Source organism: Pinus tabuliformis, chromosome 7 (genome assembly GCF_031772625.1).
Source record: "Pinus tabuliformis cultivar Carrire ecotype Pingquan chromosome 7, CPIR1, whole genome shotgun sequence".
Classification (NCBI taxonomy): Eukaryota; Viridiplantae; Streptophyta; class Pinopsida; order Pinales; family Pinaceae; genus Pinus; species Pinus tabuliformis.
In genome coordinates, this window is record NC_142293.1 from 850,433,814 (window position 1) to 850,454,729 (window position 20,916).

General features: G+C 40.3%; 1 protein-coding gene across 6 annotated transcripts in view; it reads left to right on the forward strand.

The window, feature by feature from the left end:
• Positions 1–20,916, forward strand: part of PEX10 (peroxin 10) — a 273,167-nt gene that overhangs the window by 175,230 nt on the left and 77,021 nt on the right. For 5 of the 6 annotated variants that reach the window (XM_089459013.1, XM_089459014.1, XM_089459015.1 and 2 more), the window contains exon 9: positions 8,410–8,543. In XM_089459013.1, coding sequence (XP_089315139.1) covers positions 8,410–8,543 — 134 coding nt within the window. Of the gene's footprint in view, positions 1–8,048; positions 8,170–8,409; positions 8,544–20,916 lie in introns of those variants that run through there. The other variant, XM_089459017.1, reaches the window with a different exon arrangement.

Sequence of the window (20,916 nt, forward strand, 5' to 3'; positions counted from 1 at the left end):
CGGGTATGCTACTGCTCAGAAGATCCTCCGTGCTGGTTATTTTTGGCCTTCTATTTTTAAGGATTGCATCCTTGCCGTCCACTCTTGTCATGAGTGCCAAATCTACCAACGGAAGATGCGCGTGCCTTCTGCTCCTATGCACCCTGTTGTTATCGTCGGCCCTTTTGCTAAATGGGGCATTGATTATATGACCTATAACCCTCGCTCGGCTGGGGGGCATGCCGTCGATTATTTCACGAAATGGGCCGAGGTGATGCCTACACTATCCAATGATGGTCAGACAGCGACGCAATTTTTAAGCAATCATGTCATTTCATGATTCTGAGTCCCTCGGGCTATCGTCACTGATCACGACAAACATTTCCGTAATCATATGATGACTGAGTTAACAACCCAGCTGGGTTTGCGGCATGATAGCTCAACACCGTACTATCCTCAGGCCAATGGCCAAGTGGAAGCTGTCAACAAAGTTTTGGTCATGATGCTTCAATGCACCATTGGCATGCACAAGTCCAATTGGCATTTGATGTTGTTTTCCGCCTTATGGGCCTACCGAACTTTAGTGAAGGATGCCACCGGGTTCACCTCGTTCCAATTGGTTTACGGTCTGGAGGCTACCCTTCCGATTGAGTGTGAGATCCCTTCTCTTAAATTAGCCATCGAATTGCTCCCAAACACTACTCCGGTAGAAGAACGTCTTCTTTACCTAGAGCGGTTAGACGAGACCCGTCGACTAGCCTCTCTAGCCATTGAAGCGCAAAAGAAGAGAGTGAAAACTCACTTCGATCAAGCTGTCAATCCTCGTTCTTTCATTGAAGGAGACTTAGTCCTGCTCTATGATCAAGCAAATGATAAGCTGGGGGTAGGCAAATTCGAGCTTATGTGGCATGGGCCTTACATTGTGAAACGAGTTTTGCAAAAAAGGGCCTATGAGCTGATTGATTACGAAGGGAACCCTCTAGATAAGCCCCAAAATGGGCTTTATTTGAAAAAATACTACGCATGAATCTCGTGCATTTGATTTGTACATATGTGTGTTTTCAGCAGGTGTGTTGTCAGTGTGCGTTTTCATGTTTGGCTTGGTGTGAAGGCATAATTGCCGCTTATTGTGTCTTTTTACTTCTTGTGCAGATGTCTGGTACACCTTACGTTGGTTTCGCTGATGGTGCTTGCTGTCGTACCCGAAATCTTTCTTCTGTGGCGTGGGTGATCTACGATCCTCATGGTGAGTTAGTAGACCTTCAAGGTGTTTGTCTGGGTTGCACCACAAATAATGTCGCTGAATGTAGTGCTGTCATTGAATTATCGACCGAGGTTATCAACTTCGATATTCGTGCATTGTTTGTGAATCTGGATTCTCAACTTGTTGTCCACCAGCTTAACGGGCGTTATTCCGTCAGAGATCATCGCATTTTAAGGTTGTATTTACATGTTAAATTATTGGAAAGGAATTTTGATTTTATTACATATCAACACATTCCAAGAAGATTAAACACATTAACTGATGCATTAGCAAATCATGTATTAGACAGACATTTACGCAACATGTAATCAAAACATTGTATAGAAGCATTTGAGACACAATAATGAACCATAGAAATATGTATATATATATATATATATATATATATATATATATATCGTGTGGCGCACCGAGGCGCTCAAAAATAAGTGTGTATGTGAAAAAATAGAGTCTGTGTACATCCGAAACACGTCTCTCAAAAAATCAGCAGAAAGTAAAACCTAGGCATCTACTACGGTGGGTTATGCTATCTGTAGCACACCACTGCTCGTGCGACTCGTCTTAAGAGTCTATGCACCTTAGGTATCACCCCTACTGTATGTATCTGATACTCTATGGGGACTTCTTCGACCCCCCTGTAATCTGGGATCCCTTTTGTTAGGCCCTCAAGATTATGGGCCACTGTCTCCACTGAACTGTCAGCGGGGGAACCAAGGCTAGCTCTCTGATGCCTTGTGGTTCTCTCCGTGCCTCCGGAGCTAGTCCCACAGCCCTCTCTGGTCCCACATCTGCAAGTAACATAAGATACATCATTAAGACATGCATGAAAAAATCCAAAAAAAACATCATAAAAGACAAAATACAAAAATAGTGGGATCAAGTGTCTTACCTCTGTCGTCCCACTGCTCGCTCGCAGGAAGCTGCATGTTGGGGTCTCCATGCAAATCCATACCTGCGTATGGCCAATCCTCGACAAGGATCGTCTGGCGATCTAGCCACTTTCGGAATAGTGTCCCCCATGACATTGGTCGACCGCCACCCCCTCGTGGCATGACATGTGCCCAAAGAGTGACCCGGGTCTCTCACGGTCTAGGTCTCTCTAAGTCCATGTCCTGTAACTGAAGTGACGGCACTCGCTCCAGCATGAGCGGGATCAAAATAGACCCGTAACCAAACGGCTTCACCTCCCCGCGATCTTCATGTTACTGGTCACTGCTTCAGCCCAGTTGTACATGGTCGGGTTAAGGCAATCAAGAGCCAACCGAAGGTGGGTCTTTGTTGTTTCGTGTTGGGCTTGGGAGCCCGCTACCCTCGTCACCATAAATAGAACCACAGAGAACTAGGTCTTCTATCGTTGGAATTGCCAATTTCCCGCTAGCGCTTGATTTACGTGACCCTAGGCACACCCGTGCTATCAACATGTCCAGTGATTCGCCGCCAGTTCGTTAGCCCTCTAAAATCGGCCTCTCGCGGCAATGAGACAATCCAGTCAAGAAATATGTATTTGTAGTATCGAACTCAATGTCTTTGCCCCGGATAACGAACTTTCCGTCCGCTGGGTTCCAAGCATGAATTAACAACTCTAACAAGTCAGGTTGGGTCCAAAGATGCGGAGTGAGGAAAAATTTTAGTAATCCACAAGCAAGTAAAGCTCTTCGGCACCCAGGATCATTGAACGCTTGTTCGGCGTTGATATCATGAGTTCTTTTTTGCCATACAAATGCCATGTTGCCCTGCGTCGAAGGAAAAATGAATTAGAACTCTTTTCACAAGTTTAAATCCATAAATTATAAAAAATTTCAATTTTACGACGCCATCGCGGCTGTTTTCCAAACAGTGGCGACGGCTCGAGGTCAATAGTTCATTTTTCTCGCAATCGTTGCGAGAGTACATCTATCTCTCGCGACGATCACGGAGGTGGTGCGTGTCACCATGTTCGGTCATCGCTAACCTGAGCGGCTTTTCTGCGACGACCGAGAGGCGGACTCGGATTTGAAAATCCGCCTAAAATCATCTAACACTAAATTGCATAAAAAAACCACTCAAATATAGTGCAAGGAAGAATGTACTTACTTGGAGAAAGCTTCAGGTGGAACCGTGGACAGTTGATGCTGGAATCAACTTGGGAAGTCCGCTTAGGTTGGTGCTCCAAAATGCCAAAGGTAAAAATGCACAATGTAAATGGTAAAAAATAGAAATTACCACACCCCTTTTTATAGTGTTTTTTGAAAAAATTAGGAATTACACTTTAGGGTGTGGGTTTTTTCATTTATATCGCATTTTTAATTAGGGTTTTTTGGGTTTTTGACCATATTTCCACATATATAATCTATTTATGTCAAATGGATCTTATGGTGCATGTTTTGTATAGAGATGACGATGGCTGGCTTGTATTACAGTCCGTATGCACTTGGTCCGTATTTTCTGCAAAGTCCTCTTTAAGCTCTTTTCCGACTTAAAAGATGAAAAGATTGCTGAGTTATTCGTTTTGACTCGTTAAATGAAATAAGAGGCGGTCCGCTTTGAGCTTTTTTCCGACCGTATAAACACGAAAAGATTGCCGGACTTTTGTCGTTTTGGGTTCGATAATGGTTACGAAATCACGTGTCTTCGATCGCTTTTTTACTTTTTCGGATCAAGGCCACTGATTACGAAAAGTACTCCTTGATCGTAATGGTCAAGCAGTTCCCTTGAGTATTATTTTATACTTTCTCGGGCTCGAGGGACACAAATATACGAAAAAGGACCCCCCCTGGAGTTTTCTTTTCCGTGTCTTTTTCAAACTCTCTAAACATTAAAAATACTTCGAGTTTTACCTATGTCGGACTCGTTAAACCCTGATGACATTGGACTTGTCATCGTGACGAGACTCGAGCTTCTCCTCCCTAGGGCTCGTTAAATCATTACTAGGTTGGATTCGTCCGAAGGACAAACTTATATTACAAGCATATGCTATCCCCTTCAAGCTTGTTTTCAAAAATAATTGGGGTACTCGTCAGCAATGGTGGGGGAAGATTTGGAAGTTGTCATTGGTTACTTATGGCAGTTAGTCACTCTTGAACATCGACACTTTTGCTTCTTGTTGGGTTGGGATATCCATACATCGTCATTTGGCCTTCCGGGGTTTTGGGTTGCCATTTAGCCTCATTCCATTTGATCCATGTTGTCTCCATCAAGCCTCTGATCCCTTGGTACCTGAATGCTGCCACCCTCTGGAGTCGTGTCACCGATATGTTAAAGAGTATAATCCTTTTGCAGTTCACATCCTTACCTCCTCCTCTGATACTCTACTTCACCATCTACCACTTGTTCCTTATCTCGTGTTGTTGATGAGGGAAACATTATGGCCCTCCTGCGAGGGATCATCTCCTGTCAACGCCAGTTCATTATCCAGGAGATTGATCTAGAGATTCCCTTTGGTACCTTGGAGCTTGCATGCCTCAATGGCAAGTTCTTCGCGCCTGATGGTCGACTTCCATTATTGGTCATCAATTGGGTGATTCCACGAAGTGTTCGACTTCATCTCATTCTTCACACTTAGTGGATTGTACTAGACAGTACCTTGAGAGCCATTGGCATTATTGATGGTTTCTCTTGCGCTTGTTAACGGTTTTCATCATTGACCTGTAATCAAGCAACTTTCTATCATGTTCGACTCCAGCACATCTATTCGCATGCTAGAATTTTACTATGGTCGGTTGGGTTTCAAGACCCTGAACTAAGATTACACATGTTCGGGCTGCGTGGATTGGTTCGTGATTACATACATGACTCTTTGATGGATGGCTGCGACCATACCTGAGTCTTCATGGATGGATGCGACCATACTTTTAACATTATCATGGTCTTACTAGCTGGATGGCTGTGTCCATGCCATAGGCCAAGTTCATATGTTTTTTTGGATGGCTGCGCCCATACCCAGACTACATGTATTTCACTATCAGAGATATCAGTTGTACTTGCGCCTGTAGGTTCTTCCAAGTGGTGTTCCAGTTCAGACAGTTTCGTAAAGCATTTCACCCCTCCCACTCTCTCGGGCTTCATACTTTAGGGGGCATCTGTTACACAGTAATTTGTCACTGCCTTCACCCCAGTCCTTCTACTGTGTCATGTGTCCAGTAAAACATGCTCATATTAAACAAATGCTCTCTTATGTTGCCAATTGACCCTCTTTTCCTAAGTTTTCTGCCTCGTCGCGAGAATACATTTAATACACGCGACGGACCCCTGTCATAAACGGTCTTGTCGCGACCCAGTCGCGGGAGTACACCTGTTTCCCGCGACGGTCGGATTTCAAGCCCCGACGTGAAGCTATGAGCTATCTTTGGTGATGGTCGGTCTGCATACATTGCTTCCTAGCGATGTCGGTGCTAAAGCTTAGTTAACGACCAACGATGATCCAGATTGGGCGAATTCGTTCCAACAGTCGGCCTTCTGTATGTCTTTAGACTTGGTTGTTGGGTCAGTTTGGGTCGCCCTTCTCCCTCTGGCATGGTAGTTCCGTCTTTTGTGTTGCTTGCCCTGAGGATAAGCTCCCTCTCCCTCATTTCATGGGGACTCCTCCTATAAAATCACTCACCATTGCTATCATCTGCTGGTTCTTTTGGTTGTACAGTGCTGCTGTTGCTTTTGAGTTTGGTAGATAGTTTTGGTGTGAGTGTGACAAGTGTGGGATTGCTATATAGTTTGCAAGAAGGTGTGGAGTGCCCTTAACCTTGTGTTAAAGCTTGTGAATAAGAGAGAGAGATATATTGCTATTTGGGAGACCCATCTTTGAGAGTGAATGCTTGAAGAAACACACTGGTTGGACCCTCTGAGAAGGCTTGCGACGTCAAGACTTGGTTGTAAGCTTTGCTCTTGTTTATTATTAATACAATCAATGATGATTTCCTATATCTTGTATGTAATTTACTTGATAGCTCATGACTTCTTGACTTTATGAGTAAATAAATCATTGTTGTTTCTCGGTTACGTGCTCTGTTGTTTCTTTGTGGTGTTTTAGATTGATTGCTCGTTAAGGAGAAGGAAACGGAAGCTGGAGTAGCGCAACGAAACTTCATCGACCATCGGTTTGAGGTAGGCCTCCAATGATGACTATTTAAGGGAATTAACTGTTGTTTTGTCTTTGCTGTGACTAGACCCACTCTAGGGCTAGAGGGGTTGCCTCTGTCCGCAGAGGGAACACTTTTCTGCATCACAAGGTCTTCTAGGTTTATCATGAGTTAAAGAGTCATTGTTATTGTAAAAGACCCTTTTGGGCGCTTGTATCAAAGAAAGAAAAATTATTTGTATATGGAAATGTCTAGAAGGCTCCTAAGAACCAAGTCGGCCAACCTACATGAAGTCGGCCTTGTGAGGGATATTTGAGCCCTAAGAAAGGCTATAAAAGGAAGAGCATTCGACCTGTTGTCACACACATCATCACACATACATCTTGGATTCAGTCTGAAGTTAAGAAGGAATGCGAGGGTCCTAGGAAAGCAAGAGAAGGCTAGCGAAGGAAGGGAGAAGCCCTTGAAGAAATCAAAGGTCTAAATTTGCATGTTTTTGCTCACATGTGCAAGAAACCTAGGGTTTTTGGATGCACTTCAGGTTTGAAAATTGCAGGATAAGTTGTAGACTTCGCTTGGAGAAACAAAAGGCTAGAAGAGCCTTGCTTTGAAGGAACATTGTCTTGCTACTCTTGGAAGACCTTATCTTGCATTGAAGAAGAAAGTTTGGGTGGCTGACTTGGTTCTTGGTGGTAGCCTTGGTCTAGGGTTTGGTCTTGGAAATCTCCTTTGAAGTTGATTCTATAAGAAGAGAGGTTCTTTTTGGGTTTTCCCCTTGGAGTGGTTTGCCCTAGCTTGAAGCCTATATCTTGTGTTCATTGTGTATGGCTGTGAACTTCCTGTTTTGGCATTTATTTGATGATAAGAACATAATCATAATAAAGAAAAAGAAGAAGAATATAAATCACAAATAACTGTCATGAATGGAAAAATGAATTAAATGCTACCCTAATGGATTTTCCAACACTTCTCCTTCCCTGAGGTTTTTGCATTGAATGACATAAACTAGGGCATCAAAACCAAGCTTGAAGAATAGGAACTTCATGGATTTTGTTGAAATTTACCTCCTTATCAATTGGGTTTTCAGAAAGGAATGAGTGGAAAAACCTCTGCAACTGTGTAGAAAGCCCAAGAATAACTTATCAATTTCTCACTCCTCGACATTCCAACACCCTTACTAAGCTAGCTACTTTGTAGAGGAAGTTTTACAATGCATGTAGGTGGGAGACATTTCTTCTTTCTTCTCTCAAAAACCTATCTCCTTTCTTTAGGCCGTCTCCACCTTTGTCCTTCTTCATCTTTCTAAACGTTTCATGGAAAAGAAGAAAAATAAACAAATGGTTTAACTTTGAATCGACATCAAAATATCCTTACAATAACCCAAGAATCATAACAAGTTTATAACTAGTTCAAATTCTCAAAGAGCAATATTTAGCCTTTGAGATATGCTAGTATCTACTATATCATCATGCTCATGCACACCTCCTCCCCCACCGTGCCTCCCCCAGCTAAATCCTCATATGGAGTATAGGTATATAAACAATTATGTAAACATTGAATGACTTTAGCCAATACTTGAATAGAATCCAAACCATTCTTGCATGTGGTCTAGATAAGATCTTGATGAAGACATCTTCGTGATTCAGAAATACAAAGATGAATACATTTCATTTACGCTTTTGAAGTTTAGTATTGATTCTAGAATGTAAGGGCAATCCTAAACTTGAAAGTTATGATTTTGAATTCTTTTATAGGTGTACCATGCTGTCACCACTTGGTGGGAATGTGCCAATGTACTTGTTGTTACCACCTGATGGGAATCTGCTAGGACCATGGGCTAATTTTCTATTATTTCCTTCTCCAGACAAACTACTTGTATGCCTATGTTTATGTCATTTCATTTCATTTTTCTTTTGTCATACAAATTATAAATTCAAGTGATGAATTTCATTTGGTGGCAATCTGAGCACTTTTAATATTTCATTTTATGAATATTGTTTTTTGGAAAAATAGTACATATGGGAGACAACAGTTTTATTGCTTTGCATCTATCTGATGCATGGAATTTTGGTGCCAAAACAACAGATAGTAATCCTCCCAATTCTCTTTATGCAGGTATCAAATTCTTGGTATCTTCCTCTTGATTCAACTTTGCATTGTTGGTTTTGATTGGTTACGCCAAAGCAATCTGTCTTCTCTTACCAACATCATGCGTACACGTTCGTTGGGCAATGAGTTCACAGCTGCAGGTTGTTCATAAGCTTGTGGTTAAATGCTTCATCTTCTTTTAGTTCCTTTACTGTTTTTAGTAAATGCTGTTTAATAAGGTTTGTGATAATGACAGAATACATCTATGATGAAGGTAAACATTTAGGTCTAAATCTAAGTGCACCAATGACTGAATATCTGATTTTTCTGATGGTTAAGCGAGACACATCAATTTGTACAGTTAGTGTGCCCATTCTTAATGGTATCTTTTGTTATCTTTTGGTTTCTTTGAGTTGTTCCCCAAGGAAGAGGGAGATTGAGTGTTGAAGGGGATTCATTGTAGGATGGGTGTGTCATGAGGGAGATATTCCCTTACATCACGTTGACATATTCCTTACAGTTATGATGCTTAGCTTCTATTTTTGTAACATATTATATGATATAGATTATGATGCATTTATGATGGGAGTTACACATGCTAAGTATGGTGCATCCGTTGAGGAGAGATTGCTTGTTACATGTGCCAATGATTCCTTTCATAAAGGATATTATTAGCTATTATCTTTTAACCACTTGCCCTCTCTTGTCAAGTTTGACTTAGTAATGTAGGGCACACTATTTAGGCTTTATGCATATTGATCTTGAGTAGAGTGTTTCTACCAAGAGAGTGCCTAAGACTTGTGAGAAGCTTCTGTAGACTGTAGTCATTTGAGGATGGTATTTTAACTTTTCTATTGTGCAAATGAAAGAGAGTGATTAGGTCAACCTCGATTCAATCAAGAGTGATTACGTTAGCTTTGATTCCATCAATGATAGGTTTACTGTGGGTAGTTTACGAGCCCATGGTATTTGATGTGATGAATCCTATTTAAAGGCTTCATAGACTCCATTGTAAGATGCCTCTAGTGCTTGGCTGGCTTTGATTGGTCAATGAGAATAGGAGATACCTTTGAAGTTCTGTTTTCTGGGTAAAGGGTTTTTAGGGTAAATAACTTGTGGATGTGCTAGTTCGTATTTTCATGTTTGCTTTGTGTTTATTTTTCCTTTTTCATTGTGCTATAGTTTTTGCATAACAGTAAAGCCAAGTTGCCTTAGGCTCTCTCATGAGAGTGCTCTGAGAATCAATGTGAGGTTCCAGATTGGGTGTAAGGTAATGCATCTATCGTGGATCAACTATGGATGTATGGACTGTTGAGAAATCTATAGGGCAATGATTAGAGTGATTTCTCTTTACTTGATAACTGCTTGTGATGTCCTTTTACTTATTGGATTTGTTTATTATTATGTGTGTGTATCATCAAATAGCTACCAAAACAAGAAGAACAAGAACACAAAATATAAGCTGCAAGCTAGGGCCAAAACTTCTCCACATGAGAGGAAAACCCGTAAATCTCTTCTCTTCCTTATAGATTCTTCAATTGATGAATTCCAAGACCTTAAGACTGAAACCAATACCCTCCAAGACCATAAGACTGAAGCCAATACCCTCCAAGACCAGGACCAACCTCTCCGGATGATGTGTTAACCTTGATCTAGTTAAACCCAATCAAATCTCTTCCAGTAGCACTTCTTTGACCTCCAACTGCAGAATTTCAGCCTCCACTGCAGGTCTAAATTTTTCGGCCCTCCCAACAGTTGCTGCTGCCACATGTGTGATCCTTGTTTTGCCTTTCTCTGACTTCTGGAGCTTGAGGATGACCCTTGGACCTTGGTGACCTTTGCTTGACCCTCTTGGCTTATTTTCTCCAAGATTGAACTTGTAGATAGAAATCCTAGATCTGCTGCAGAAACCCTAATCTTCCTTAGCACGTGTGAGAGAGAAATGAACCAAACAAGTCTCCCTCGCTGTCTTCCTTCTTCAATGCCGCCTTCTTCCTCCTTCACTAGAATGAGCGATGGAATAATGTCTCTCAAGAAGGTCGGGTTTCCTCCTATATATAGGCTCTTCAAGGTGGACGTGGCTCTTTCTTTTAGGTTGACTTGCTCGCTGCTAGGCCAACTTGGCCTTGGAGGGTATTTTGACTCTTTAAATGAAAAAAATAATTTTCTTTACAAGTTATAATGTGCCCGAAGGGGTCTTCAACTTATGACAATGACTCTTTTGACTTCTTGACCTAGGACAAAACCCTATAAGCACTCAATGGGTGCTTGACCTATAAAATAAAGGACCTTGAGCATGAAACCCATGCTCCAAAAACAATAATAATAATTTTCTTTCATTTTACAATTTACAAGAATCAAAAGCAATGTTGCACAACTCGTACTCGTATAAGATTCGTCTGGCTATTGACTCGTCGACTCGTATAAGACTCGGGAATGACCCATATAAAATCGTATAAGACTCGTCAAAATGTAAAAAGACCTTAAAATATGGCAAATTTTAAGCACAAAAAAGAAACTAATGACAATTCCAATCCTTATAAGTTATAAAAACCACAATATTTGCAATAATTCATAACGTCATTTCATATCTATAAAAGTACAAAATTACATATTCGATTTTTGTAAGAAAAATATTTAGATATTGAATACGAAAAGGAATCATGATTCCATAATTAAAATAAAAAAGTCAGCAAGTTCAAAATTCAAATACATATGTGATAAATGATAAATGATTGTCTCATAACAATATTGAGTTTCATCACTGATGGACGACCACACCTACAATAAGCCCTCGTGCAGCTAATGCTAACATTGGAAGTCTGAAGCAACTGTGAGGCAAGTGTATTTGGAGTCTCCATTTGAGATGGCAAACTAGAGAGATCCTCAGCCTCTTCATCAAGCCAACTCAAATTAGGGGACTCCTCCCCCACAACCCAATCAGACTCTAAATCAATAGTATCCAATAAAATTGGAATTGAATCCTTTGGTTGCACTTGTTTTGTGAGCCCTTCTTAGCCTGCAGGACCTTGTGGATGAGTTTCTCAGCCACATAGCGGCCTTGTGTGGCTAATAAACTTAACCACAAGGCCCTGCGCGTTGAGGAGGCAGTCCTCCTTGGCCCAAAAAAATTGAAAACAAAAGATAATTAAATTGAATACAAAATTTTTTAAAAAATTTACATGGAAAACATTCAAACAAGGTTCATGAAGCCTACTTGAAGCCTACCTGAAGAGTGGACTATGTTGCTTTTGTAGTGGAAGATAGTAGGTGGATTTGTCATGGTTAGGATAACATTGGTCTAATTGGTAGAGGCATTGGAGACTTTTGAGGTAAACAAATGGGCCTAAAAATTCAGAAATGTGCTATCAACATCAACTTTGAACGAACAAATAGGATTCAAGATGTTGATTTTAACCATAAGGGTAAATAGTTGTGGAGGGAAATAAAGAAAACTGCCTTTTTATTATATTTTCAACTTAACTCCTTGTTGGTTTGCTCAAAATTCAAGTGTAGGCACTTTTTGGATGTGGAATTAATTTCCACTAGAAATGAGTACCCACTCTGCATGCTTTGATAGACCCATAGTGAGATATGTTAATTTTCCACTATTCTATGCTATTACAATCAATTTAGCCCAATCTTTCCTTCCATTAGCAATCAAATTTAATCTTCCAATGATAAATAGCAATTGTAGATAGAACAATAAATGCAATGTACAGTAGAAGACAATCAAGAGAAATAATAAGAGACACCAAATTTGGTCAAATATCAGGTAAAAACCCTACAAAGGGGAAAGCCCTTTCAAATACTTCTTCTTATTAGATTGTCATAAAATGTTTGGTAGAGAGATACAATGATTCAATTCATCAACAACAAAGTCATAGTTAATTCTTTGACCATCCAAGAGATCAACCAACTAATATCCAATAGATGAGCCTCAAGGTCAAATCTGGTCAACAAGTCAAAATTTGCAATTCTGTCAAAGTCAACAACAGTCAGATTCACTAAATAGTCCTAAAGTCAATAGTCAAATTCCTCCAAAAGGGCTTGGTCAACTTCCCAAAAATGCAACCTTGAAAATTGGTCAAAATGAAGTCAAAACAGTCCCAAATAACTTAGTCAAACTTGGTGAACGAAGAGAGAAAGTCCTCGGTCAAGTTGTAGTCAAAGTCTGTGGTCAATGAGAGTCAAACTGCCCAGAAAATCTCGGTCTTTGTGCCAAAGTATGCGGCTTGCAAAAAATAGATCCAAAACTGAAGTCAAACCAAGTCAAAGTATGCCCAAACACCAAAAAGACAACACTAGTCAAACTGCAGTTAAAGACAAATTTTGGCCTCCTAAAATTTTTCTCTCCTACACACACATGTGAAAGAAGACCTGCAATTTTAGACTTGTATGAGCCTCCAAGAGAAGAAGAAGATGTATGAGATGTCATGTCCAAATGAGGTTGACTTGTCCTATATTTATATGCTTCCTTGGAGATCCAATTGTCCTTTAGGCCAACCTAAACTTTTGTGCACATGTGGGTTTTCTTAATAAAAGTATATTTTTCCTTGACGAGATTAAATTTCTCCAAGGGCAAAGCGGGTCTTCTCTAGATGAGGAAGGTTGTCCATGTGAAAATTCCAAATTTGAATCCTATTGCAGCAACTAGAAATTACTCTCCTAATTGTTAATCCAATTTAACAATTTATTTACTGTTTGCTACAACACATATTGAATAAATCACATTGCAATCTACACAAACAAAACTGCGGAAGAATAAACGCTGGAAGAAATGTTAGCACACACACATAAAATAACACAGTTATTTTTGGACAAAAGTCTCCAGAAAAAACCCAACTTGGGAAAACCGGTGCAACAGCTGAGGGTTTTATTATTATGCAGTAGTGAAATAATCTGAGTACAACTGGATGCCGAAACTGGCAATCCTACAGAGAAATATTGGCAAAAATATAGAGAGGAATTTTCCTCACCCCACAGGCAGTTTCCCGACACAACTTGCCTTTAGAGGCTTCTGCGTTGCCCCAACGTTAGCCTCTCTGTGGCTTTCTTGCCTCTTTGCAAATGCACTCACCGGATCTAGAATCCTTCCTTCGGGTTCATTGTCTCTGCCCCTCTCTCACTGCTTTGATCTTCGGCAGTTGACTGGTGCTACTCTGTAAATCGATCTGCTCATGAAATCGAGCTGCTCAAGTGTCTTCTCCATCACCACATCGATCTCCTCTTATAATCTTCTGTTGGAGCACCAACGACCAAGATTAAAACTTAACCAATGGCTAAGATCGTCTCTGGATCGATCTGTGTGAGTTTCTAGTTCATTCATACCTTGACGTAATTAATACTGATTAATTAACCATATTCCCTAAATTTAGACTTAGGAAATGTTTAAAAATTGGTTAATAATCTAATTAAGTCATTTCTAGGTGGAATTTCCAGAAACAATTGCGGGTTTTGGAGATCTTATGTATTCTAGCCTCTCCACAAAATTTCAAGGCTAGAACACATCCGATGCTACAAAAGTTAACACTCCCTCTTAGTGAGGAATGTGTTTTAGTGCTACTGCCCACCCTGTGGTCTCCACATAATCTCCTGTCACACTGTGGATGTCTGACCATACTGCCCACCAACTACTGCGCAACTCTGATATACATTGCATCTATGCTACCGCTGACACTGCCATACTGCTGCCAACATTGCATTTGCACTGCAACTTCCTCTCATCTGTTGCTGCTGCCACTGCAACATCTGCAACTGAAAAGCATCCAAAATACTGAATCAACTGTGATCAATATGATGCATCTGTCTCCCGAGTCTCTGACTGCTACTAGCATCTGCATTGTCTCTGAAGAATCTGCGTTGTTGCTGACTCTACATTGTGCCAATTGCATTGCTGCCAACACTGCACTGCGCTCCCCAACATCTGATTGCTACTAGTCTCTGCAACTGTCACTCTGGCGTCTAACTGCATCAACTGTCATTGATCCGTCCTGCTACTGAAAACTGTGGGCCCTCGTAGCATGGTATTGATGCATGAGGTGGACTCCTCAAGAATCATGCCCATTTGTAGTGCTCTAGCGTTGCAACACCAAGTCACCCCACCTCACTCCTGGAGGTATATTTACAAACATAGCGAAGTCTTCCTCCAACCTAGAGAAAAGCCTATCTATCTCTGCAGAAGCTGCCTGCTTGTTTTGCTTCTTCTCCTTGTCCTTCTTCTTGAGAGGACACTAGGTACTGTAGTGACTGAGCTCACCACACCTGAAACACTTGACCTTTGACAAGTCCTTCTTTTTCTTCATTTGCTCCCCCTATCCCTAACTGGGACCCTTTGATGTGAGGGCCACATTCTCCTCCTCCTTCACCTGCTTCTATCTGCTGTCGCTGCCACTGATGGAGCTCTTTAGAAGAGTTCGTCTCTACTCCTCCTGTTGCAAATCGGCCCACATCCTGTCCCACCTTGGTAAGGTATCTTTGCCTAAGATACTTTGGACAAATACCTGCCACTCCTCTAAGACACTGTTGAGTGCCAATCACACTAGCTCCATGGGTTGAGGCGCTGCCCCAACAACTGCAAGCTGGTCCAGTATCTCCTGAATCCTGGTGAGGAAGGGGTCTATGCCTTCCCCCTTCTGCATCTTGACACACCTCAGCTTCTCCTCTAAATACATCTTCTGTTGCTTGGAAGTACCCTAGTACAGTTTAGAGAGGGCATCCCACATCTCTTTGGCAGTATCTTTCCCAGCTAAGTATGAAACCACATGATCCGGGACACCATCTAGGATCAAACATTTCGCTCGTGCCATATTTCTGTACTCCTTCAGTTGGTTTGCGTCCTGGGGAACTTCTACCACTACATCAATATACATCTTCAGGCCAAACTCATCCAGAAGGAAGGACATCCTTGCCTTCCAGATGACATAGTTGGAAGCTCCATCCAACTTGTCCGATCACAAAGCCTAGCAGTGGCCATCTCAGCAAATGTCGAAAATCTCCTCTTTCCTTCTGCTTAGTTGTTGTTTAGCTATTCGCACTCCCTTCTAGAGTGAGAAAAATCTCCTCACAATGACTGTTGATTTGCAAGGAAAAATTGAACTTCTTGAGACTAGAAATTCCCTAAGGAAAATTTTCCCTCAGTGTGTGCTCTTCTTCCTTCCACTCGACGTTGGCTTTGCTCTAGCACATTGCTACAAAACCACTGCGTCTAGCTAGAGATCTGCTCCACGAAAAATATAGAGCTGCTCCCTTTGCCTTTGGAATCACTCGATCTGGAGAGATCGATTTTTTCTATCCCTCACTCAGAAAAATCGAATCTCCTCAAGTAACTCGGCCTCTTGGCAAAGTGATTGCGCTGCCCTTGGGAATTTCGGCTTGCTGCCCACAATGAGTAACAAAATTCCTTCTTTTCACTTCTGAGCTCTGCGGTTGATCAATTGCACTCTGATACCATGTGAAAATTCCAAACCGGAATCCTATTGCAACAATTGGAAATTACTCTCTTAATTGTTAATATAATTTAACAATTTATTTACTGTTTGCTTCAGCGAATACTAAATAAATCACAAAAGTCCCTGGAGAGAAACCCAACTTAGCAAAACTGGTGCATCAGTTGAGGGTTTTATTATTATGCACCAATGAAATAATCTAAGTACAACTGGATGCCTAAACTGGAAATCCTACAGAGAAATGCTGGCAAAAATCTGTAGAGGAATTTTCTTCACCCCACAGGAATCTCCCGGCACCACTTGCCTTCAAAATTTTGGCCCCCTGAGCCTCTGTGATGTTCTGCATAGCTGGCTAGACGTCTAGCCTTGGATTGGACTCTAATGAAGTCGTTTTTCCTTTTGTTGACCAGAAAGACGCTTCTCTGACACTCTGGGACTGAAAACCTCAATCTCTCCCATCAAATCGACTTTGCCTCTAGAGGCTTTTGTGCTGCCCCAGTGTTAGCCTCTTTGTGGCTCTCTTGCCTCTTTGCAAATGCACTTACCGGAATCCTTCCTTGGCTTTACTGTCTTTGCCCCTCTCTCACTGCTTCGATCTCACTAGCTCTTTCTCCAACAACTGATTGCTGCTACTATGGAAATCGATCTGCTCATGAAATTGAACTGCTCAAATGTCTTCTCCATCACCACATCGATCTCCTCTTATAATTCTCTGGTGGAGCACCAACGACCAAGATTAAAACTTAATTACTGGCTAGGATCATCTCTATATTGGTCCGTGTGAGTTTCTAGATCATTCACGCCTTGACTTAAGTAATATTGATTAATTAACCATATTCCCTAAGTCTAGACTTTGGAAATATTTAAAAACTAGTTAATAATCTAATTAAGTCATTTCGAGGCAGAATTTCTAGAAACAATTTCTAGGTTTTGGAGATCTCATGTATTCTAGCCTCTCCACAAAATTTCAAGGCTAGAACACATTTGATGCTATAAAAACCAGTGTGGAAAAAGTCGGCAAAAAGTCAGGATTAAATCCCAAAACCCTGATTTTTCAGCAAAACGATTAAATTGGCCGACTTTTTGCAGACTTTTTCACTGCCGAAAAAATTGCGATTTAATCGAATTAATCCTGATTTTATCGGGAGTCGACCGAAAAAGTCGGCCATCTTGAGAGTTGAGACTCAGACAAGACTCAAGATTTAGGAGTTGATTCACTATTTTGATATGTGATGTAGCACTAGACTTCATATACATATTATATATTAGCTTTCTTTACATGTTTATGTGGAAATGCATTTATTTGATGTTGTGGATACTCTAGATGCTAAAAAAATAAAAATAAATGAATATTTTTGTGTTTTTTTAATTTTGCCGACTTTTTCAAGAAACTCCCGACTTTAACGAGTTTTTCAACTTTTGGACCATTGCCGATTTAATCCAGACTTTGACTTTTTCCACATTGATAAAAACTAATAATCCAAAGGAGGGAATGTCCTTGAGTTGCCAAACTAACACTCCCTCTTAGCTACGGAGAAATTTTTGACTTTAACATATGTCCCATCTCAAATGTCTCGTCATCATCAATTCAAATTTCGTCTCTGCTCATCCGCGAAACACTCTCAAATCTAACAGAAGAAGAATTTGACATCATAGGGGAGCTGAAGCTACCACCCTCTATCCAGGGAAAACACGCAGAATACACCTTACCATGGAAGGTAAGGATCAAAACTATCATATTGTCAGGACAATAGGTAGGATACTACTTACTATGAGGTAAGGATCACAACTATCCTATTGTTTGCTGATCTTCCCAACTTGACCCTCAAGAGTCAATGGTAGAACACTTGCATCCTCTCACCTGGAAGTGGGTCCTCAACCTATGTGTGCCAATCATAGTAGGTTGCACAGAGCTTAGCAACCCTGCTAAATTGATTGGTAACAGGAGCATAGGGGAACCTTAATTGGTTTTTGTGAATGCAAGTTTTCTTGTGTTTTCATTTCAAAAACTAATTGCATCAGGTTTATTACTTCTGAGTAGAGCTATTGGTTTTTAGTTTCAAGGAATTCAACCATTCGTAGCAAATTCTTGACCTAGGAAGCTCAATATGAAAAATATTGCTCCATGGTACTATTAATAATGTTCCATGGGGACATTTCTCCCAAGATGGGGGGCACGCTCCCCACATTTCCCATGCTCCTAAGATGGGGGTACATTTGGATAAATGTATCCCCACATCCTACTTTTGTTGAAACTTAGGGGGATGTAGGGGAAACATTTCTCCAATTTGGGGGGTGTGTTTTGTTGAAATTTCTACTTAACCCAAATCTTGATTTCAACCCTTAATAAATTACTTAACATAGATTAATGCAAGTAAACTAGCTAGCATTCAAATTTGAAATTTATGAGCAAAAATACATTGAGCTAACAAATCTGAAAATGCACAGCGGAAATGAACAGTAGACACACATTTATCATACATATTTGACACAGTGTTTTTGGGCAAAGCCCCTAGAAAAGCCCGAAGGGAAAACCACTCAAAAGAGATAAATTTTATTAATGAGCTCACAGGAAAATCAAAGTTTACAACAACAATAAAAAGCAACAATAAATGCACTGTACTTTTCTCATTTTTCACTCCCAACATTGATTTTCGTGCCTAGCACTGTGTATGGCCTATACGGTGTTCTGGCACCTCGAAAAATGTGCCCAAATTTGTTGTACGGTGTTGTACGACCTATATGACCTTGTATTGTGTTGTTCTAGCACCTAAAAAAATGTGCCTATAATTGCTGTATGGTACTATATGACCTTCAAAACTGTTGCATGACCTATGGAAAAATTGCTGTACAATCTGCCATTAATGTTCTTTCCTTGGAATGCATGCCCCTTTCTTGCCTTGGGAAATTTACCCTCCATCTTGTTGCCTTTCTTCTCCTTCAACTCTTCGAATTGTCCCTCTCAAAATGTGCCTCTTCACTCACCAAAGTCTCCTTTTGTCTCATTAAAATGGTTGTAACTAACCCTAAGATCTTTACTGGTCAAGATTAGATCATGCCCTCCCAAGATCAATTGTTGTGATTTAACCTCTTGTTGAGATGACTTAAATCACTTAAGTTACTCAACTTTATAAAGTTCAGTTTCTAGTCATTAATATAAAAAACACGTTATAAAATCACTTTATAAAGTCATTAATATAAAAAACACTTTATAAAATCACTTTATGAAGTCATTAATGTAAAAAGCACTTTATAAAATCACCATCTAGAGAGTGTCGCTCGGACACTTCCACATGCTAGGCACCGATAATGCGGAAGTACTTGTCTGAGCTACCCCGAAAGTCTAACATGTTTCCCTAAAGGTGGTGCTTGTGAGCTTCATCCCTCAAAAAGGGCCATTGTTCCCATTGAATTTTTCGTGAAAACAATAATTTATGAGTGGGGAAGCTTAATATTCAACCCTAGGACCCTAATAATGCTATGTAATTATTGGTAATGTTAAGTTCATCCTTTTACTTAAATTTTTAACATTATTGGTAATTGTTTTAGGATGTTTGAGAGCTGTGCAAACCTCATTGGATTTCATATGGAGAAAGCAGAGTATTAGATCCCACTAAAAATCCAACAAACTTAACAATTTTTAGAATTTCAATATTGGAGGGATTGCAACATTTCCATTGGATTCTATCATGTATGAGGGTATGGAGCTAGCATTTAATCAAGAGCACCAAGCTTTGATGTTGGTGGCATGGATTGTTGAATCCTTTGTCACGACCCTAAGAAAATTGTACCTAAAACAAAATCTCGATTTCACATGTTAAGCTTTTTCTATCTTATTTTAATGCTTAGGGGGTGATATTAATGATGAGGATCCCAGTATAGGCAATGATTTTGATGATAGGTAGGTATTTGTTGTAACATGTTTTTTTGGACTATAGAGGCTATCTAGAGCCTCTTTGTTGTATTTTTGCTTCAAAAATGGATTGCACTCGGTGCTATTTTGGTTTTATGCACCCTTGCTTGCTATATATATTAGAAACTTTTGCATATTTGTGTATAATGGTTTTGGATTTGTATGGATGCACATGAATATTTATGTATTTTTTTTTCAATCGACCAATTTATTTCGGTTTTTTTCTTGTTCTTAGTTTTTCGGGTCGACTGGTCATTCTGATAACATTGGTTCTGTTAGCGCTTGAAATTTCACCTCAGGCTGAAAAAGGTAAACTCCAAGGCAACATCAAACCACTTAGCCTCGTAGCTAGCCCCACGGGGCAGGAGAGGGCTCTCTCCGGTCTATCTCGGTAAAGATCTTCAACGGGCGAGATAACCAATAAAGAAACACTGATTTTAGGCTAGTAAACTGATAAAAGGTTTGAATTGGGAAGTTTTAGGATTTTGGTGGAAAATCGGGGAAAGGCAATTTTGGGTGCGGGGATTGGACACAGTTTTTGCAGGGGGTTCTTTGGGGCAAGGTAGGAGACTGTACTGATGCCTTTGAATTAAGTGAATGGATAGGAATGACCGGTGAGGAGCTAAAGAGAGCAAGAAACCTTCAAGAGTTCTCTTTAGACAGATGAAAACATAAATATTAAGCAAACTTAAAAGCAGAGCATGGCAATCATGAATTCTACTTTAACACTTCATTTGCCCAATTTGCAGAAGGAAAAGTGAGAAGATGAATCACATGACAAACTTAAAAGTACAAAGAGAAACACACCATCAATACATGTAACCACAGGAATCCCAAAAAGGACTGCAAAACCCTGGTCTTTCTTCCTTTGCCAAAATTGCAGAGATACAATGAGTAATACAATAGAAGCTTTCTCCCTCAAGAGTCCAACCTTTCCAACCTCTGAAAATGACTAAGAAAATACATAATATAGGCAATCTAACATCTTTCCTTGCCTCTAGGGGTCGAGCTCATTATCCTAGGAGCTGTTTCAACCAATTCTAAACTGAGCACTAAAATCTAGGCAGTCAAAACAACTTGCCTCTATAAGCTAGGAAACCAATTCATTCATTCAATTTTTGTTATTTCATGAATGAATCTTCTAGAATAGGTAAATAAGTGTCATGTCATCAT